The sequence below is a fragment of the Grampus griseus genome (genome assembly GCF_964374135.1).
Source record: "Grampus griseus genome assembly, chromosome: 12".
NCBI classification, from domain to species: domain Eukaryota; kingdom Metazoa; phylum Chordata; class Mammalia; order Artiodactyla; family Delphinidae; genus Grampus; species Grampus griseus.
Window position 1 is genome coordinate 7,260,905 of NC_139006.1, and position 15,844 is coordinate 7,276,748.

Consider the following 15,844-nt stretch of genomic DNA (forward strand, 5'->3'; position numbering starts at 1 on the left):
AGGCAGCTGCTGAGGGAGGATCTGAGCGTAGGAAGAAGATACCCTCACCACGCCCCGTCTGCCATCACCCGCCTCTGAGCTCTCTGGGCCATGCTGGGTAGTGGAGGGGCGGGGCCAGAGGGGACCCAGCCGAGGGTGGAATTCCTGTTTCCTGCAGAGCTATCTGAGAGTCTCCCGTAAGGGTCGTCGCACTGGTCTAGCGTTAAGTGTCACCCTCCTCAGTCTCTCTGTCATGTCCCCCATCCCCTCTCAGTGTGCGGTGATCTCACCTCTGCCAAGAGGGAAACTCTTTCTGCGTGCCCTTTGAACGACCCCATTGAATAAGGAAAGCTCAGCCTTGTGCCCGCGGCCGCAAGGGAGCTGGAGCAAAAGCCTGTGGGCTGCGCTGCCATCCACGTCGCCTGCACCTTCCTCCCCGGGCCCAGTTCCCGGGTCTCTGATCCCTGAGGGAGGAGTTCGGGCCAGGGGGAGCCAGACCACAGGGCAGACAGTGCCTGTGCTGGTTCTGATTGTCCTGGCCCAGCAGGGCTGCGAGAATTGTGCCTTGTGCCAGTAACTTGGCCGGTCAAGGCCGGGACTCTTAGCAGGACGGAGGAGCAGTGGGAGACACAGCAGTGACGTACGTGGGAGGCTGCTGGAGGGAGGTGTGAGGAGTGGGTTGAAAGCGCCCCCCACCCCCAGTGACTCATTGTTCCCTGCCTGAGACTTGGCCGCATTTCAAGGACCAGCTGATATAAATGTACTGTGTCATGAGAACAGTGCTTCTTAAAAAGAAAAAAGCAGTCATTTTACTGTTCCTTAGTCTGTTCCCCAGTGCTCCGAGCTAGGGAAGGAGCAGCTGTTTGTTTTTCGAGGTTTAGCACATACTTGGGGTCTTCATGGCCTCTAGAGCTTTTCAGGTGTTTCTCTTCACCTGCCAGGACACCGATGCAGACCCAGGAGTTCTAACGAGAACCACTTCCTCCAGAAACTTGCCCTCGGCCCTGGAATCCCGGCATTTGCAGCTAAATGTTCCTTTTCTTCTATGTCACTTACTCAGCTGGTTTTAGGAAAACTTGATTTTGGTGAGCCAGCTCCTATTTTTAGTTGGAGAGAGAGAATAAAATGGTTTCTCTCTGGTGTGTAATTTTTGACTCTCAGGGAAAACGATATAAGCCATCTAATTTTTGCCTTTAATTACTCACCGGGCACAGTAATAAATCTAGAATATATTTAGCATGGTAATTAATAGGTTTATGATAGATTCCTAAGTAGAATGTCTGCAAGTCAATATTAGCAATGTTTGCCTCTCAGTTTTAAAACTGTGACAGTCTCCTTTTCTGTTGCAGGATATCTATCTTATAATGTAGAAAGAAAAGCATCTTTAAAAATTGGGAGAATTATATTTGTAGGTATTTTTAGAATTATTCCTTAGAGTATGTCCAGAAGCTAGGCTGTTAGAGCCTCCTTCTTCTATGAAATGTACATATCCCCTCTGGTCTGAAGAAAACTTGAAAGAGGTGTTTCTATATTCAAATCACAACTGAGGTGTGTCTGCCAGTTTTAACTCCAGTTCTCTTGGTTCTACAGCTTACTTGATTTGGGGCAAATCTTTTCACTTACCTGAGCTTCAATTTTGTCATCTTTAAAATATAAATAATAACATTCACTTCCTTGGGCTTTGAGGATTAAATGTACATGAAATCGTTTTGCAGGTTTTAAAACATTGAACCAATATCATTTTTATAAATCTTAGGGCATCTTGATATTTCTTTGACTCCTTGTTTTAATTTTCTCTACTGTGGGCTCTTAACAGAAACCAAGGATTTAAAAAATTTTAAAGCATGAATATCTTTAAAAGAGAACAGGATCTTGAACTTATCACTGACAGGCCACACAAATGCTGAAACCAAATAGCCCCTAATGAAGGTGGTGACCACTTGGGAATAAAAGGTTTGGCTTATGATGATTTCATCATAAGTAAAATCTTCTGATTTGTCAAGAGCTGATGGATTTTGGCCAGAAGATGAACTTTAGCTGCAGTGCGCGTGTGTTTTGATCCATAATTAAAATCAGGCCTCCCAGCTTTTGAATGACTAATTACCTGAGGCTAAAATTCCTTCTCAGTTTTTCTTCACTTGCTAAATAAACATCGCTGTAAAATGCCAAATTTAATGTGCTAAGAGGATTTTTGTGTAGACATCTTCCCCTGTATCTTCATGAGGTCAGCCCCATAGGTATGTTATAGGTACATGGAGAATTAAAAATCAAGAAAACTGAAGATGCCAAGCACTGCCACCCATTAGACAACTGAAGTTAAAAATAGATGTGTTCATGCATCAGCAGATGGATTCATAGCCAGATGACTTGATTCAGAATTCAGCCACGTATGATAGCTCCCTAAATGGAATGTAGCCAGCACAGACTTAAAATTCATAATTGCATCAGAACCTTCTATGGTATAAAACTAAAATCCAACAATCAAATCAACTATTTTCAGTGTCCACGTATAAAGGATAATTTGGGATGTATATTTGCAATTAAGCTTAATAATGGGAAGATGTTTAATAAATACATTTACCCTGTTCACGTTTTATATGCTGATATTCATGGTATAATATGGTTAGCAAGCTGTATTTTTATTTGCTTCTTTTAATTTCAAGTTAGCAGTATGGAAAGAATACAATCAAAATAAAACACTTGTTATGTAATTAGAAAACTGCATTTCCTTTGGGCATTTCACCTCTAATTGTCCTGAAAATATACCCAGATTCCCGCCAGCACTTGATTCTGACAGATACTGGCAAATGGAACCATCAGATGTACATTTCTGCCAGAAAAAAAAAACAAAAACAGATTACAGATTTGTACAGTTGGAACAGTGCCGTGGCAGCAAAGTAAATCACTTTATCAACATGATAGGTTTAAGTATAATTTTCTAATGGAAGTAAGGGGAATAATGACCATTTCATCTGTCATTTATTTTAGAGTGACCCTGCTTTTGTATGGGGAGTATTTAGAAGTGGGGTAAGTGTGGGTGATGAGAGAGTGGATGTAGTGTTTATCAGGTTTGAAAAAAAATGGAATACATGCGAGCAGCAGTCCTCCTCCTGAGAGGTTAAAGCCACTTGGCCCCTCCTGCACGTAGAGAATGCTGCCTTCTGTTGTTATAGAGCCTATCAGGCACGTGACCCAGATATATTTTCCTTGGTGCTGTGAAGCTGGTCGTCTCCCACAGTTTCCTTGCCTGTCTTGTTTCTATGGTAACCCTGCACTCACTGTCCTTGCAGAGAAACCCTAAAGCAGGCAGCAGCTCAGAAGTCCCAGCAGCTTTCAGCCCTGCAAGAAGAGAACGTGAAACTTGCCGAGGAGCTGGGGAGAAGCAGGGACGAAGTCACAAGTCATCAAAAGGTCAGTGGGCGTTGGGTGGGCATTCCCAGCCCGGCCACGCAGGTGTCTGCTGCTGTGGGCAGGGCGCTCGGAGGCTCCTCAGAGAACGTGCTCCATGTGGTGGGGTGGTGCAAATGGGATTTCAAGTCACCTGTGTTCTGTGTCTCCTGGTTTTCAAGCGTGCTGCTGTAGGACTTGGGTAGGAGTGAGTTGACAGGTCCTTTAAAAACAAAACCAAAAAAAGCGCTGGGAACTTGCAGGCAAGTAGAAAATAAGATCTTTATCAGATGATCTTATGGCAAAAATGTATTTAAATGGATAGGGACAGTATCTCTTCCCTACTGCTTGGGTTTCAAAATTTTTTTTTCTCGAAGGTTTTTTTTTTCTTTCATCAAAATTGGTTTTAAGAAAAAGGTTCCAAGAAGACAGATTTGGTGTGAGGGTTGGCAGCTGTTTTTAAATAGGACTCTGCTTTCCTTTAAATTAAAAAAAATGTTTAAGCATCTCCTAATGGAACTGTGTCTACATGTGCACTCGTGTGCATTGGTGTACGGGACGTGTGTTACACCTGGAATGAACGATAAGCTAACCACAACCCACTTGTTTCCGTATTTAAATTACAAAGGCTTCTGACAAGTTTATTAAACAGTGAAGCAAAACTGATTTTAAAGAATGCTGTATTCTGCTTTTTATTCTTGAATCAAAACGCTAGACTGTTAGTCACGTCTGACCTCAGAGCAGAAGTTCCAAAAAATGACATTTTTAAGAGAATTTTACTGTGTGGTCATTATTTCTTGCTTTGCGCGTCAAGGGGACAAGAATTTTTTCTTCACAAGCATACTTTGCAAGTACTAATTCTCATTTGGATGGAGTAGGTTGAGTGTCCATTGTCGTGGTGCCATTTGTAGTGAAAGCGCTCTTCAGAGAGTTGATTTCATACTTGAAAGTCTTCGTTAGAGCTTTCCACAGCTGCCTCACTTCACTGGAGAAATGGCCCGTGGCTCCAGACTCCAGGCCAACAACGACGCTCCTGGTGATGGCAGCTCACATTCAGTGGCTCTTATTTTACTGTGTGACAGGCACGAATACAGGATAGCTGTCCTCTCAGTCTTCACAGTAGTTCCATGAGATGGAACTCTGTCCTTACCCCCACGTGTAAAAGAGGAAACGGAAGCCCAAAGAAGGTAGTAATGTGCTCAACCTCGTTCAGCCAATAGCATCGGGAGACATGTGTCATTTTCTGATTTGGGTCAGGAAAAGGATCAAAGGGGGTTGATGTAAATAGGGTTGCTGCACTCTGCTTTGGTCACTGTGTGAGAAAGCGGGGTTCATGGAAAACAGAAGCCCTTTGACCAGATGAGGTTCTTTTTTTCCTGGCACAAACCAGAGCGTCTGAAACCCTGTGGGTGCCTCTGACATCAGGGTGTCTGTAAGGACTTGCAAGGGAAGGATCTCGGCCAAGTGCTGAGTCTGTTCGTCTCCTTTTATCTCATCTCACTGAACGTCTTTGATGGAGAGCGTGGAATCCACCAATGGGAAGAACACACAGAGGTCAGCCTCCTGTCTCACGTTTTGACCTTAACCGGACTGTTGATTACATTTCTTGTTTCTGTCACTCAGAACCGGAAAGACTAAGGGGGAAGCATCACGATTCCTTGGGCAGAGGTTTACAGGGTTCCTCTCCATCCTCCAGCCCTTTCTCTTTTGCCTTGGTATTTGAATTACCTTCTTTTTGAAAAGGTCTTAGGACTAAACATTTGAAGCTCAGTGACTCTGAAGAATGTTAGAAAACAGCACCTGCAAGAAACAACCAGGGCAGTGACTTCCCTTAAAAGCAGGGGTTGTTTGGCCCTTTGTAGGGCCCTGTGTTTACTCTGGAGAGAGAAGCAAGCGGCTGTGAACTAAACCATGATAGGCTGCGACACTAGAGATTGTGAACAGTGACGGTGGACACCAAGGAAGACTGCAGATACTGCTTCCCTTGACGTGTACACGTTTCAAAAGAGTGGAGAGAATTCCCCCACTTAAAATAACTTAGAAGCAGCCTTAGGCTAAAGAAGACTGATTAATTCATTGGCTTTTATTACTCTTCCTACATAATCTCCAAGAGTCTAGGGTGCTGCTTACTTATGTAAGATCACGAATTTCCACTTTGTTACTTGCTGCAGTTGAGCCGAACTATTGATCAACTTTGTTCAGAAATATACTACAGAGTTTGGCAGAAACCCTATTTAAAAAAAAAAAAAAAAAGAATTTTAATTGTAGTACTATAGACATAGTCAGTGTTTCATTTCTAAAGTGAAGACAGTGGAGGACTGTGGTCCAGTGGGTGAGACTCCGCGCTCCCAACGCAGGGGGCCCGGGTTTGATCCCTGGTTGGAGAACTAGATCCCACGTGCCGCAGCTGAGACTTGGCGCAGCCAAAATAAGTAAGTAAATAAATAAATATTTAAAAAAATAATAAAGTGAAGACAGTAGAGACTAGATTGACGTGGGACAGACCCGGGACCCGAGTTCCATCCCGGTCCCTTTGCTCAGCACCACATTCGCTGACCGTGTACTGAGCGGATTGCTCTGCCGCTGTTTCACAGAATCGTCACCACATACCTGAGACAGTAAGGTTATCTTGTAAGACAAAAGGAAGCTGAGGCTGAAAACTGAAGCAGTTCACCAAGGACACAGAGCTAGGCAGGGGAGGAGCTGAGATCAGAACTCGTGTCTGACTAACTCGTAAGCCTGTTTGCCTGCTCCTGTCCCTTACTGAGAATAAAACTTATTTCTATGTACTTCGTAATTATTGTTAAAATTAAAAGAAAAGAACCTTCTGAGCTAGGAGTGGGGTACGTGGGGTCAAACAGTACTATAAAAATATACTTTCAGTTCTACTGTTACTTTTTTTCTGCCTCAAATATTTATTTTGCTTAGAAAACCCACGAGATTCCAGAATCTGTTCTGCATCTTTTTTTTTTTTTTTTTGGCCTCGCCGCGTGGCATGTGGGATCCTAGTTCCCCGACCAGGGATCGAACCCACGCCCCCTGCAGTGGAAGCACAGAGTCTTAACCACTAGAGTGCAAGGGACATCCTATCCTGCATCTTAAGACTCTCACTGGGAATATGGGCTAAGGATTTTGATTTCCTTGAGAAGCCATCTTCATGAAGAGGACTATTTCATTTCCTGTTTGTCATTTGGAAGTCAGATTATTTGTTGAAATAAAAGAATCCCTGCTCCCCTGTGACAGTATTTTTGTAGAGCATTCTCTCTATCACCTTAAAAGGTGATGAAGGAGTCCCAAAATTAAGAGGGCTAACAGTGAGCAGGACAGGTTGGTCAAAGGCGTGGAGAGTGATGATAGCTTCTGTGCTTTCTTAGAAACCCTCGTCTGCCTTGATTGGCAAGCGGGTGCCATGTCCCCCGGGAGGAAGTGTTTGAACAGTTGTGGGGCTTACCTGCTCGCTGGCAGCCCTCCAGGATGGAGCTGGCTAAGCCAGAAGCAGAGCCCCATGTGCGCACTCCTCGTTGCCTGCCCCATCGGACCCTCTCCTTTCCTCTCTAAGTCCCCTTTACCCAGTAGGGTTTTTCATTTTAAGAGGGGAGGGGAGTGACAACCAGGGTCAGTTAGGGTTGTGAGAAGCAGAAGTGTTGGAGTTAATCTGGCATCGCCTGTGACAGAAATCTTCATAAAATGTCGCGTAGGGTGCCTCGTCTTTTGAAAGAGTCTGTATGAGATTGAACATATGAAGTAGCTGTTGTTCTGCAGTTTCATATGGTTCAACCTAATAGCTCACGTAATTTAGCCTTTCTTATGACTGATGGTTTTGAAGATTGTCATTATAATTGCTGTTGACGGTTTGCTCTCACACTGTTTCCTTCCTGATGTCCTGACTGGTTTTATGCTGCTTTGGGTTGGTTTTGGGGATGTGTGTGTGTGTGTGTGTGCGTGCGTGCGGTGTGTGTGTGTGTTCAAATACACATAACATAAAATGTACTGTCTTACCCATTTTACAGTGTACAATTCAGTGGCACTTAGTCCATTCACAGTGTTGTGCGACCATCACCTCTGTCTAGTTGCAGAACATCTTCATCACCCCAAAAGGAAACTCCACTTAAGCAGCCACTCCCCATCCCTCCCTCCTCCCAGCCCTTGGCAACACTAATCCGTTTTTTTTGCCCCTGTGGATTTGCTCATTCTGGGTATTTCACGTAAATGACATCGTACAGCACGTGTCCATCTGCATCTGGCTTCTTTCACTGAGGTTAATGTTTTCGAGGCTCGTCCACGTTGCAGCCTGTGTCAGAACTTCATCTTTTCGCGGCCGAGTCGCATTTTATTGAAGGGATCGACCACGTTTCATGTATCCGTTTGCTTCAGGTGTCTCAGTCTCTTTCTCCACTCAGACTCCCCCCACCCCGTCCCTCCTGAAGCCTCCACCCCTGCCTGGAGCCGCTGCGTCTCATCGCACCTTCGGGTCTTGGGTCTTCCGCTGGGTTGGGAGATCCTCCTCAGGTCTGCATCTCGCCACACCCTTCACGCTTGCAGCCCTATCTTCTCAGCTTATCTTTACTTCCAAACTTTTTAAGTTTGTTTTCTGCCTTATTTCTCACTCCCCTTTCCTTCCCCGTCCCTTGCAGTCGGCTTCCTGCCTCCCCAGTGCACGCCGGCAAGGACTCTGGCTTGAGCGGTCGCTTCCCTGCGGCTGCACGCGCGTGGCTCCTTGCACGCTCTGTAGACGGTGCGCACCACCATCCACGTTCCGACGCTCCTCCCCTGGCTTCCTCCACACCTCACGTGTCTCCTGCATCTCCCACCACACCCCGTCCCTGGCCGTTTGCGTGTCTGCTTGTCCGTCTCTCCCCCTCCCCCCGACTCGTGCCCTGTCCCTCACCGCTGGAGGCCCGTGCCGCGTCGTCACCTCTCGTCCGCAGGTGGCTGCTTCCTTCCCCGGTCCAGGTCGCAGTCTCCTCGGCTCTCTAAGCGTGACCCTCGGAGCCGGGTGTGTGGTCCACTCAGGTTCTCTCCCCGCACAGCTCGGAGACAGTGGGCCTCCTAGAGCAGGACATGCAGGTTTAACGAGTGAATGAGTGATGAAATGACTATCTCATCTTTAGCCAGGCCCTCAGGTCCCGTTTTACAGCGTAAGATATGGAGACGGTGTGACTGCTCTTTCTGCTTTCTTCCAGTCCACTTACTTCCAGTTTCATGGCTCCACTGCAGAGCTGTGGTTGCCAAAAGCCAGCCACCACATGAGCAGGACATTTGCTCTGTGTGTGGATGGTGGACTGTACAGTGAATTCAGGCAGGGTCACGTGGTGTCAAGATTAGTGGAAACCGCGCAGAGCATTGTTTTTCTCATAGAGAAAAAATAATCGGAATGATGTGAGTTCTTCTACAGAAACAGTCACCTTGGGGAGTCAGTTTGAAAGGTCTGATGTATCATTTCTAAACCTTACATGTATTCTCCTCTGTGAGGTTGCAGATACACTGAACTATCACTATGGGAATAGTGCTGGGTTTTCCCCTGGTTATTTGCAAAATGAGGTCATAGTTGGCTTATGGAAACTGGACAGATATGAGATGACTCAGTAACTATTTCATCAACACCTCTTCCTAACAGAGGTTATAACAGATACAGTGTACAAAAAACGGGGGTTATCATCTAAATTGATCCATGAAACACTGCCTGCCTTTTAAATAAACCTGCATTCCCAGACCTGGATGTTTAGAAAGGAAACGCTGTTTTTAGCTTGTCATGTTTTGTTTTGGAAAAGTAGTGTCGCGGGCCATCAAATTTTAATCTGGAGTTGAGGTGGGGTGGCCTCCGGGCGAGTAGGGCCGAGTGAAGCTGGGTCACAGAATCTCTCTCCCGCTGCCACACCTCGTGAAATGAACACACTTCTTCACCTGTTAAAAACACCTTCAGGAAAATCCAGCAAAGCCAATCAGGTTCACGCTGTAAACGTGGAAACTGACAACCAAGAAAAGAAACAAAATTGTCCTGTGACTCTGTTTGAAACTGTTCACAGTGGTAAGGGAAAGGAAAACAAATAGCAGAATCCCCAGAAATTTCCCTCTGATTCTCCCCATCCCCTTGCCCAACCCAGTTTGGAGGAAATTAGGCTGAAGAAGTGAGTAGGCAGTCAGGGAAAAATCTTTGAGGCCAGCGCTGCTTCTGCCACCCAGCCCTCTACCAGAGCAGGACAAACGGCTAGTTGTCATTTTCCATAGCCCGTCTAGCCGACAGGGTGGCTTAAGTAAACAGTGGTGGGTGGGAATGGGTGGGTTTTTACTCAAATGATGAGAAGTTCACAGGTAGGTAGTCCCCGTGGGTCCAGCCACTCAAGAATGTCCTCAGGGAACCCTGCCCCCGCTCTCTGCTCTGCTGCTCTCCTCAGCAGATAGTTTTCATCCTCTCAGTCTCAGTGGCTCTTACACCCCCAGGCACTGCGAAACTTCCCGGGAGGAAGCAGGCGGAAGGACAAGTGGGGAAGGGCAGAGGGCTCCTCTTCACATGGTTTATCTTTTCACTTGGAGAGGACAGTTCAGATCTCTGTAATAGTGTCACCTCCAACCACGAGTGAGGCTGGATTCCTCCAGGAAGGGAAGGAAACAGAGGAGGTGAGAGTAGACGTTGAAAGAGCCAACTTGTAATATCTGCCTGGAGCTGAAGCTGAGCACACACTCCTTCAGGAATAGAGTTGCCTCTTTTCTGATGCAGTAACTGAGATGCAGGACACTAAAGGGAAAAGCTCAGAGAGACACCTCCAGCAGATCCTATAGTCACCCGACAGCACTCTCCCCACCCTTGCCCCAGGGCCCTCTGGCTACAGAAATATATAGACTGCAATGCCCGATTTTTCAGTTGTAGCTTGGAGGTCTCAGATAAAGTAGGAGGGGCATAAAGGAAAATTCATTTACATTACATGTGAGCAAATAGAAGGTCTAGGTAGAGCAGCCCAGGGTAAGATGAACAAGTGACTCCATACTGTACCAAAAGAGGAAAGAACAAAAGAAAAGAACCTAGGAATCCAAAGAGAGATGAGGGATTCAGGTCATGAGAAAACATTACCCAGAGTAAAATATTGCTTTGTGTTATATAAAAGCTTAAGTGATGTAAATAAAACAACTGTTCAGAGAGAAGATGGTAAAATGACACAAGCTGAACAGAGAGAGGAAAGAGTTAAGGAAACAAATTGAAGACCCAAACCACACCATATCAGAACTGGTAAATACATCAGAAACAGGGACCTAATGAACGTTTCTGAAAATATACAGAGAATTCTTCAGGTCCCCAGGCAGAAAAAGCAGATTCCTTATAAAAAGGAGAAAAAATAGCCCACTGCAGCCGCATTCAAGGCCAGAAAACAAAAAACAAAAAGACCCATAGTGCACTGTTTCCAGAGTCCTAAGGGACAGAAAATATGATCAGGAACATCATATCCAAGCGATTATTATTCAGGTAAGAAGACAGGTGCTTCCAAACTTGAAAGAACTTAGAAGCTATAGCATCTATGAGTCCTTCTGGAGAGTAGCTGCTACTTGCTGGTCAAATTTGGCCAAGCAGGACATGACTCAATATACAGGACTTACTAGCTCAGGAGAAGCCTGGCAAAGGGACTGGAGGTGAGCACTAAATCCAGGTTAACAGAAAGCTAAGCTAGCAGTTTAGGGAATCACAGATGAGGAACAGAGTTGTGATTTTAACTTTTTGTTTGGAAATCATTTCAAGCTTTGCAAAAAGTTGTAAAAATAAAACACAGAATGCTCATGTAGGCTAAGGATTTGTTTTTACCTAACCACAGTGCAGCTGTCAAATTCAGGAAGTTGAACACTATTATCTAATGTATGGGTCCTATTCCTGTGTAGGCAATTGTCGGTGATATCCTTTGTATCGATAGTTTTTGTGGGGGTTTTTTTCCCCCCAATTCAGGATCTAGTCCAGGATCATGCATTCCATTCATTGACTCGGGTCTCTTTAGTTTTCTTTATCTGGAATGGTTCTTCTGCCTTTGTCTTTTATGACTTGACTTTTTTGAAAACAGGCCAGTTATGTTGTATAAAATCCTTCATTTTGGGTTTGTCAGGTGTTTCCTCGTGATGGTATTTAGGTTATCCATCTTTAGCAGGAAGACTATATAAGTGATTACCATTTCCTGGCCAGAGGCAGGTGATGTTGCTTTATCCTATTATTGGTGATGTCAATTTTGATCATTTAGTGAAGGTAAGCTTAAAGCATTTGCAAGACAAAAAGAAAACAAATCAAAGACAAAGGAGAAAAAAGAAAAATATACAGAGAGAATATAACTAACAAAATTTGAGGTGACAGAGTTAAAAGAACGTGGAAGTATGCAAGCCTTCTCATTTTTATATCAGGGTGATGTTTGATATTATTTAAAATTAACTTATACCTAAGAAAATGATACTAACATCTATGTTTTTAAAAAAATATATTCTACTTAAAAATTTTACAAAATAAATGTATAAGCCTAGTGGGAGTTCTTAGAAAGGAATATATCTTTGTGGTAAAGAACATTTTTCAGCCCTCAGCCATTTTCTTTTATTTACTTTGATTTTTCTTTCTCCTGTTAAATTCAAGTCAAATTAAATTTGCTTCTTTCTCCCTCTCTGTCCTTCTTGCTCTGTGTACATGGAGAAGTGTGTCTGGGTGTGCGAGGCGAGACAGCTAATGTTCATTGTTTCTTCTCTGAAAGGGCTTGTCCACAGAATTGACCAAATCCTCCTCTCCTCTCTCCCCGTTACCTTCGCCACTTCCAAGAGCAGGAGTCTGTGTGGGAGGCGAGACTAGAAATCCGCAGACACAGGGGATGGGGATGTGTCTTGTGCTGTCAAGGTAGCGCCGCTATTTTGGACCTCAGAACACTTGCTCAGAGAAGAGGCTGAAGTCGCCCACACATGAACCACTTCCCTGGGGAAGTCGGCGAGAAAAGCAGCAGCTGAGTGCCAGCTCGCTCAGACTGGCTGAGCAGAGAGTTCCTCCTGTGAGAACCCTGGTTCCTCAGTGTCCCTGCCAACCCACACCCGAGGAGAGCACCAGCTTACCGGCTCTCTGACCCAGTCGTTTACGCGACACGTAGTTACTGAGTGCCTACTGTGTGCCTGCCCGTGCTCCAGAAATGGAGGAGACAGTGGTGAACAAAACAGAAAACTGCCCGTCCTCCCTCCGTCGAGTGGTCTGACTGTGTAATGGTTCCGAACTTCAGCACATCCTTCACTTCACACAAGCTAGTATTTTTCTTAAGTGATAGATTGGAAACAAATTACCCACCATGTTTATTGTATTATAAAACAGTTTTGTGGCTAGATCAGCTGTTTGAGATTTTCTGGTCCAATGTTCCCCAAATCATGGTCACTTGTATACTGTCTTCACCGTAATGTTATCTTCTTAATATTTTTCTGTAAAATAACCCTCGCTTTTATTCAGCCTTTTATTACAGAAAGTTTCAAACACGCACAGAAGCAGAGTGAGCAGAACAGTGAATCCCCATGTACCCCACTCCAAAGGCAGTCAACTCTTGGTCACTCTTGTTTCTTTCTTTTTTTTTTTTGTTTTGGCCGCGCAGCCTGTGGGATCTTAGTTCCCAGACCAGGGATTGAACCCGCACCCCCTGCTGTGGAAGCGAGGAGTCTTAACCACTGGGGCGCCAGGGAAGTCCCAGTCACTCTTGCTTCAATTCTACTCTCACTCACCCTCCACCCCATCATAGATTAATTTGAAGCAAATCCTAGAATACTGTCATTTTATCTGTAAATATCTTTGTACCTCTAAAAAATAAAATTTGCCCCCCCCCATTTTTTTTTTTTGGCCATGCTGCGTGGTTTGCGGGATCTTTGTTCCCAACAAGGGATTGAACCCGGGGCCCACGGCAGTGAAAGCGCCGAGTCCTAACCACTGGACCGCCAGGGAATTCCCTATTCCTTTTAAATTGTAATGTTATTTTATAGTGTTTATTTATTTTTACTTGTTGACAGTTTGCTTTATTTATTTATTTATGGCTGAGTTGGGTCTTTGTTTCTGTGCGAGGGCTTTCTCTCGTTGTGGCAAGCGGGGCCCACCCTTCATCGCGGTGCGCGGGCCTCTCACCATCACGGCCTCTCTTGTTGCGGAGCACAGGCTCCAGACGCGCAGGCTCAGTAATTGTGGCTCACGGGCCCAGTTGCTCCGCGGCATGTGGGATCCTCCCAGACCAGGGCTCGAACCCGTGTCCCCTGCATTGGCAGGCAGATTCTCAACCACTGCGCCACCAGGGAAGCCCTGTAACGTTATTTTAAAATTAAAAATAATCATACGTGTTTGTAACATGAAACAATACAAATACATACCATTTCAAAGTTATTACTCCTCCCATTGTTGTTTCATGGAGACAACATTATAAATGGTTGGGTGTACCTTTCCATACTTCTCTTAATGTGTGTAACAGCATATACATATAGTTTGTTTTTTACAAAAGCAATATTGTATACACTACTCAAACTCGCCTTTTCCCCCGAAGTTATATTTATTAAGGTATAATTTATGGGCCTCCCTTGTGGTGCAGTGGTTAAGAATCCGCCAGCCAATGCAGGGGACACGGGTTCAAGCCCTGGTCCGGGAAGATCCCACATGCCGTGGAGCAACTAAGCCTGTGTGCCACAACTACTGAGCCTGCACTCTAGAGCCCAGGAGCCACAATTACTGAAGCCCGCGTGCCACAACTACTGAAGCCCGTGTGCCTAGAGCCTGTGCTCTGCAACAAGAGAAGCCACCGCAATGAGAAGCCCGCACACTGCAGCAAAGAGTAGCCCCCGCTCGCTGCAAGTAGAGAAAGGCTGCGCACAGCAACAAAGACCCAGCGCTGCCAAAACATAAATAATAAATTTATAGAAAAGAAAAAGGTATTAAAAAAAGGTATAGTTTACATAAAATTCACCCTTCATAGGTATATGGTGTGATGAGTTTTGACATATATGTATATAGTCATATAATTTACCCCAAAATCAAGATTTCCTTCACCCCCAGAATTTCTCTCATGCTCCTTTTATAGTCAATCACTTCCCAATCCCTGAAAACCATTTCTCTCTTTTATGGTGCTATAGTTTTGCCTTTTCTAGTAGGTAACGTAAGTGGAATCAAAATAGTATGTAACAACAAAATATTAGCAAATTAAATCCAACAATGTTTAAAAGGAGGAATGATAGATTTAAAACAAATTGCTAGCTTGTGTGAAGAAAAATACTAGCTTGTGTGAAGTGAAGGATGTGCTGACGTTCGGAACCGTTACACATACTCCTGCTTTTGTAGGCTCAGTCAGACCACTTGACTGAGGGAGGAGCAGCAGTTTTCTGTTTTGTTCACCACTGTCTCCTCCATTTCTGGAGCACAGTATACAATTCCACGACCAAGTAGGATTTATCCCAGAGATGCAAGGCTGTGTTCAGCACTTGAAAATCAAATAATGTAATCTATCACATCAACAGACTAAGGAAGAGAAGCCACAAGATCATATCAGTAGATACAGAAGAAGCATTTGAAAAAGCTAACACCCATTGTGATAAAATCTGTCGGCCAACTAGGAATAGAGGGGAACTTCATCAACCTCATAAATAATACCTACAAAAACTACTGCTGACATCGTACTTAATGGTGAGAAGCTCAAAGCTTTCTTTCTAAGATAAGAAACAAAGCAAGGATGTCCCCTCTCACCACTGCTTTTCAACATTGTACTCCTAGTCCTTGCCAATGCAGTAAGAAAAGGAAATAAAAGGTATACATATTGGGGAGGAAAAAGTAAAACTCTTTGTTCACAGATCATGTGACATAGAAAATCCAAAAGAATGACAGACTCCTGGAACTAGTAAGTGATTATAGCAAGGCTGCAGGATACAAGGTTCAGTGTACAAGAGTCAGTCACTTTCTTATGTCAAAGCAATGAACAAGTGAAATTTGAAATTGAAAACATAATACCATTTACATAAGCAGCCCCCAAAATGAAACATGTAGGTAAAAATCTCACAAAGTATGTATCAGGTCCATCTGAGGAAAACTACAAAACTTTAATGAACAAAAGCAAAGAGCTAAATAAATGGACAGATATTCCATGTTCACAGATAGACTCAATATTGTCAAGATGTTGGTTTTTACCAACACGATCTGTAGATTTAACACAATCCCAATCAAAATCCCAGCAAGTTATTTTATGGATATCGACAAACTGATTCTAAAGTTTGTATGGAGAGGCAAAAAGACCCCAAATAACTCAGTATTAAAGAAGAGCGAAGTTGAAGGATTGACACTACCCAACCTCCAGACGTAGTATAAAGCTGCGATAATCAAGTACAGCAAGAGGGTAGACAAGTGGATCAGTGGAACAGAATCGAGCGCTCAGAACTAGACCCACATAAATATAGACGGTTGATCTTTGACAAAGGAGGAAGGGCAATACAATGGAGCAAAGATCACCTTTTCAGCAAATGGTGCTGG

The 15,844-nt window shown here is 44.3% G+C and overlaps 1 protein-coding gene across 1 annotated transcript in view; it reads left to right on the forward strand.

Annotated features, from left to right (window-relative positions):
• The window catches only part of CLIP1 (CAP-Gly domain containing linker protein 1), a 119,360-nt gene that overhangs the window by 86,513 nt on the left and 17,003 nt on the right, over nucleotides 1–15,844 (forward strand). Inside the window, 1 exon segment of the mRNA XM_082667142.1 lies at nucleotides 3,270–3,390. Within this exon segment, the coding sequence (XP_082523268.1) occupies nucleotides 3,270–3,390 (121 nt within the window).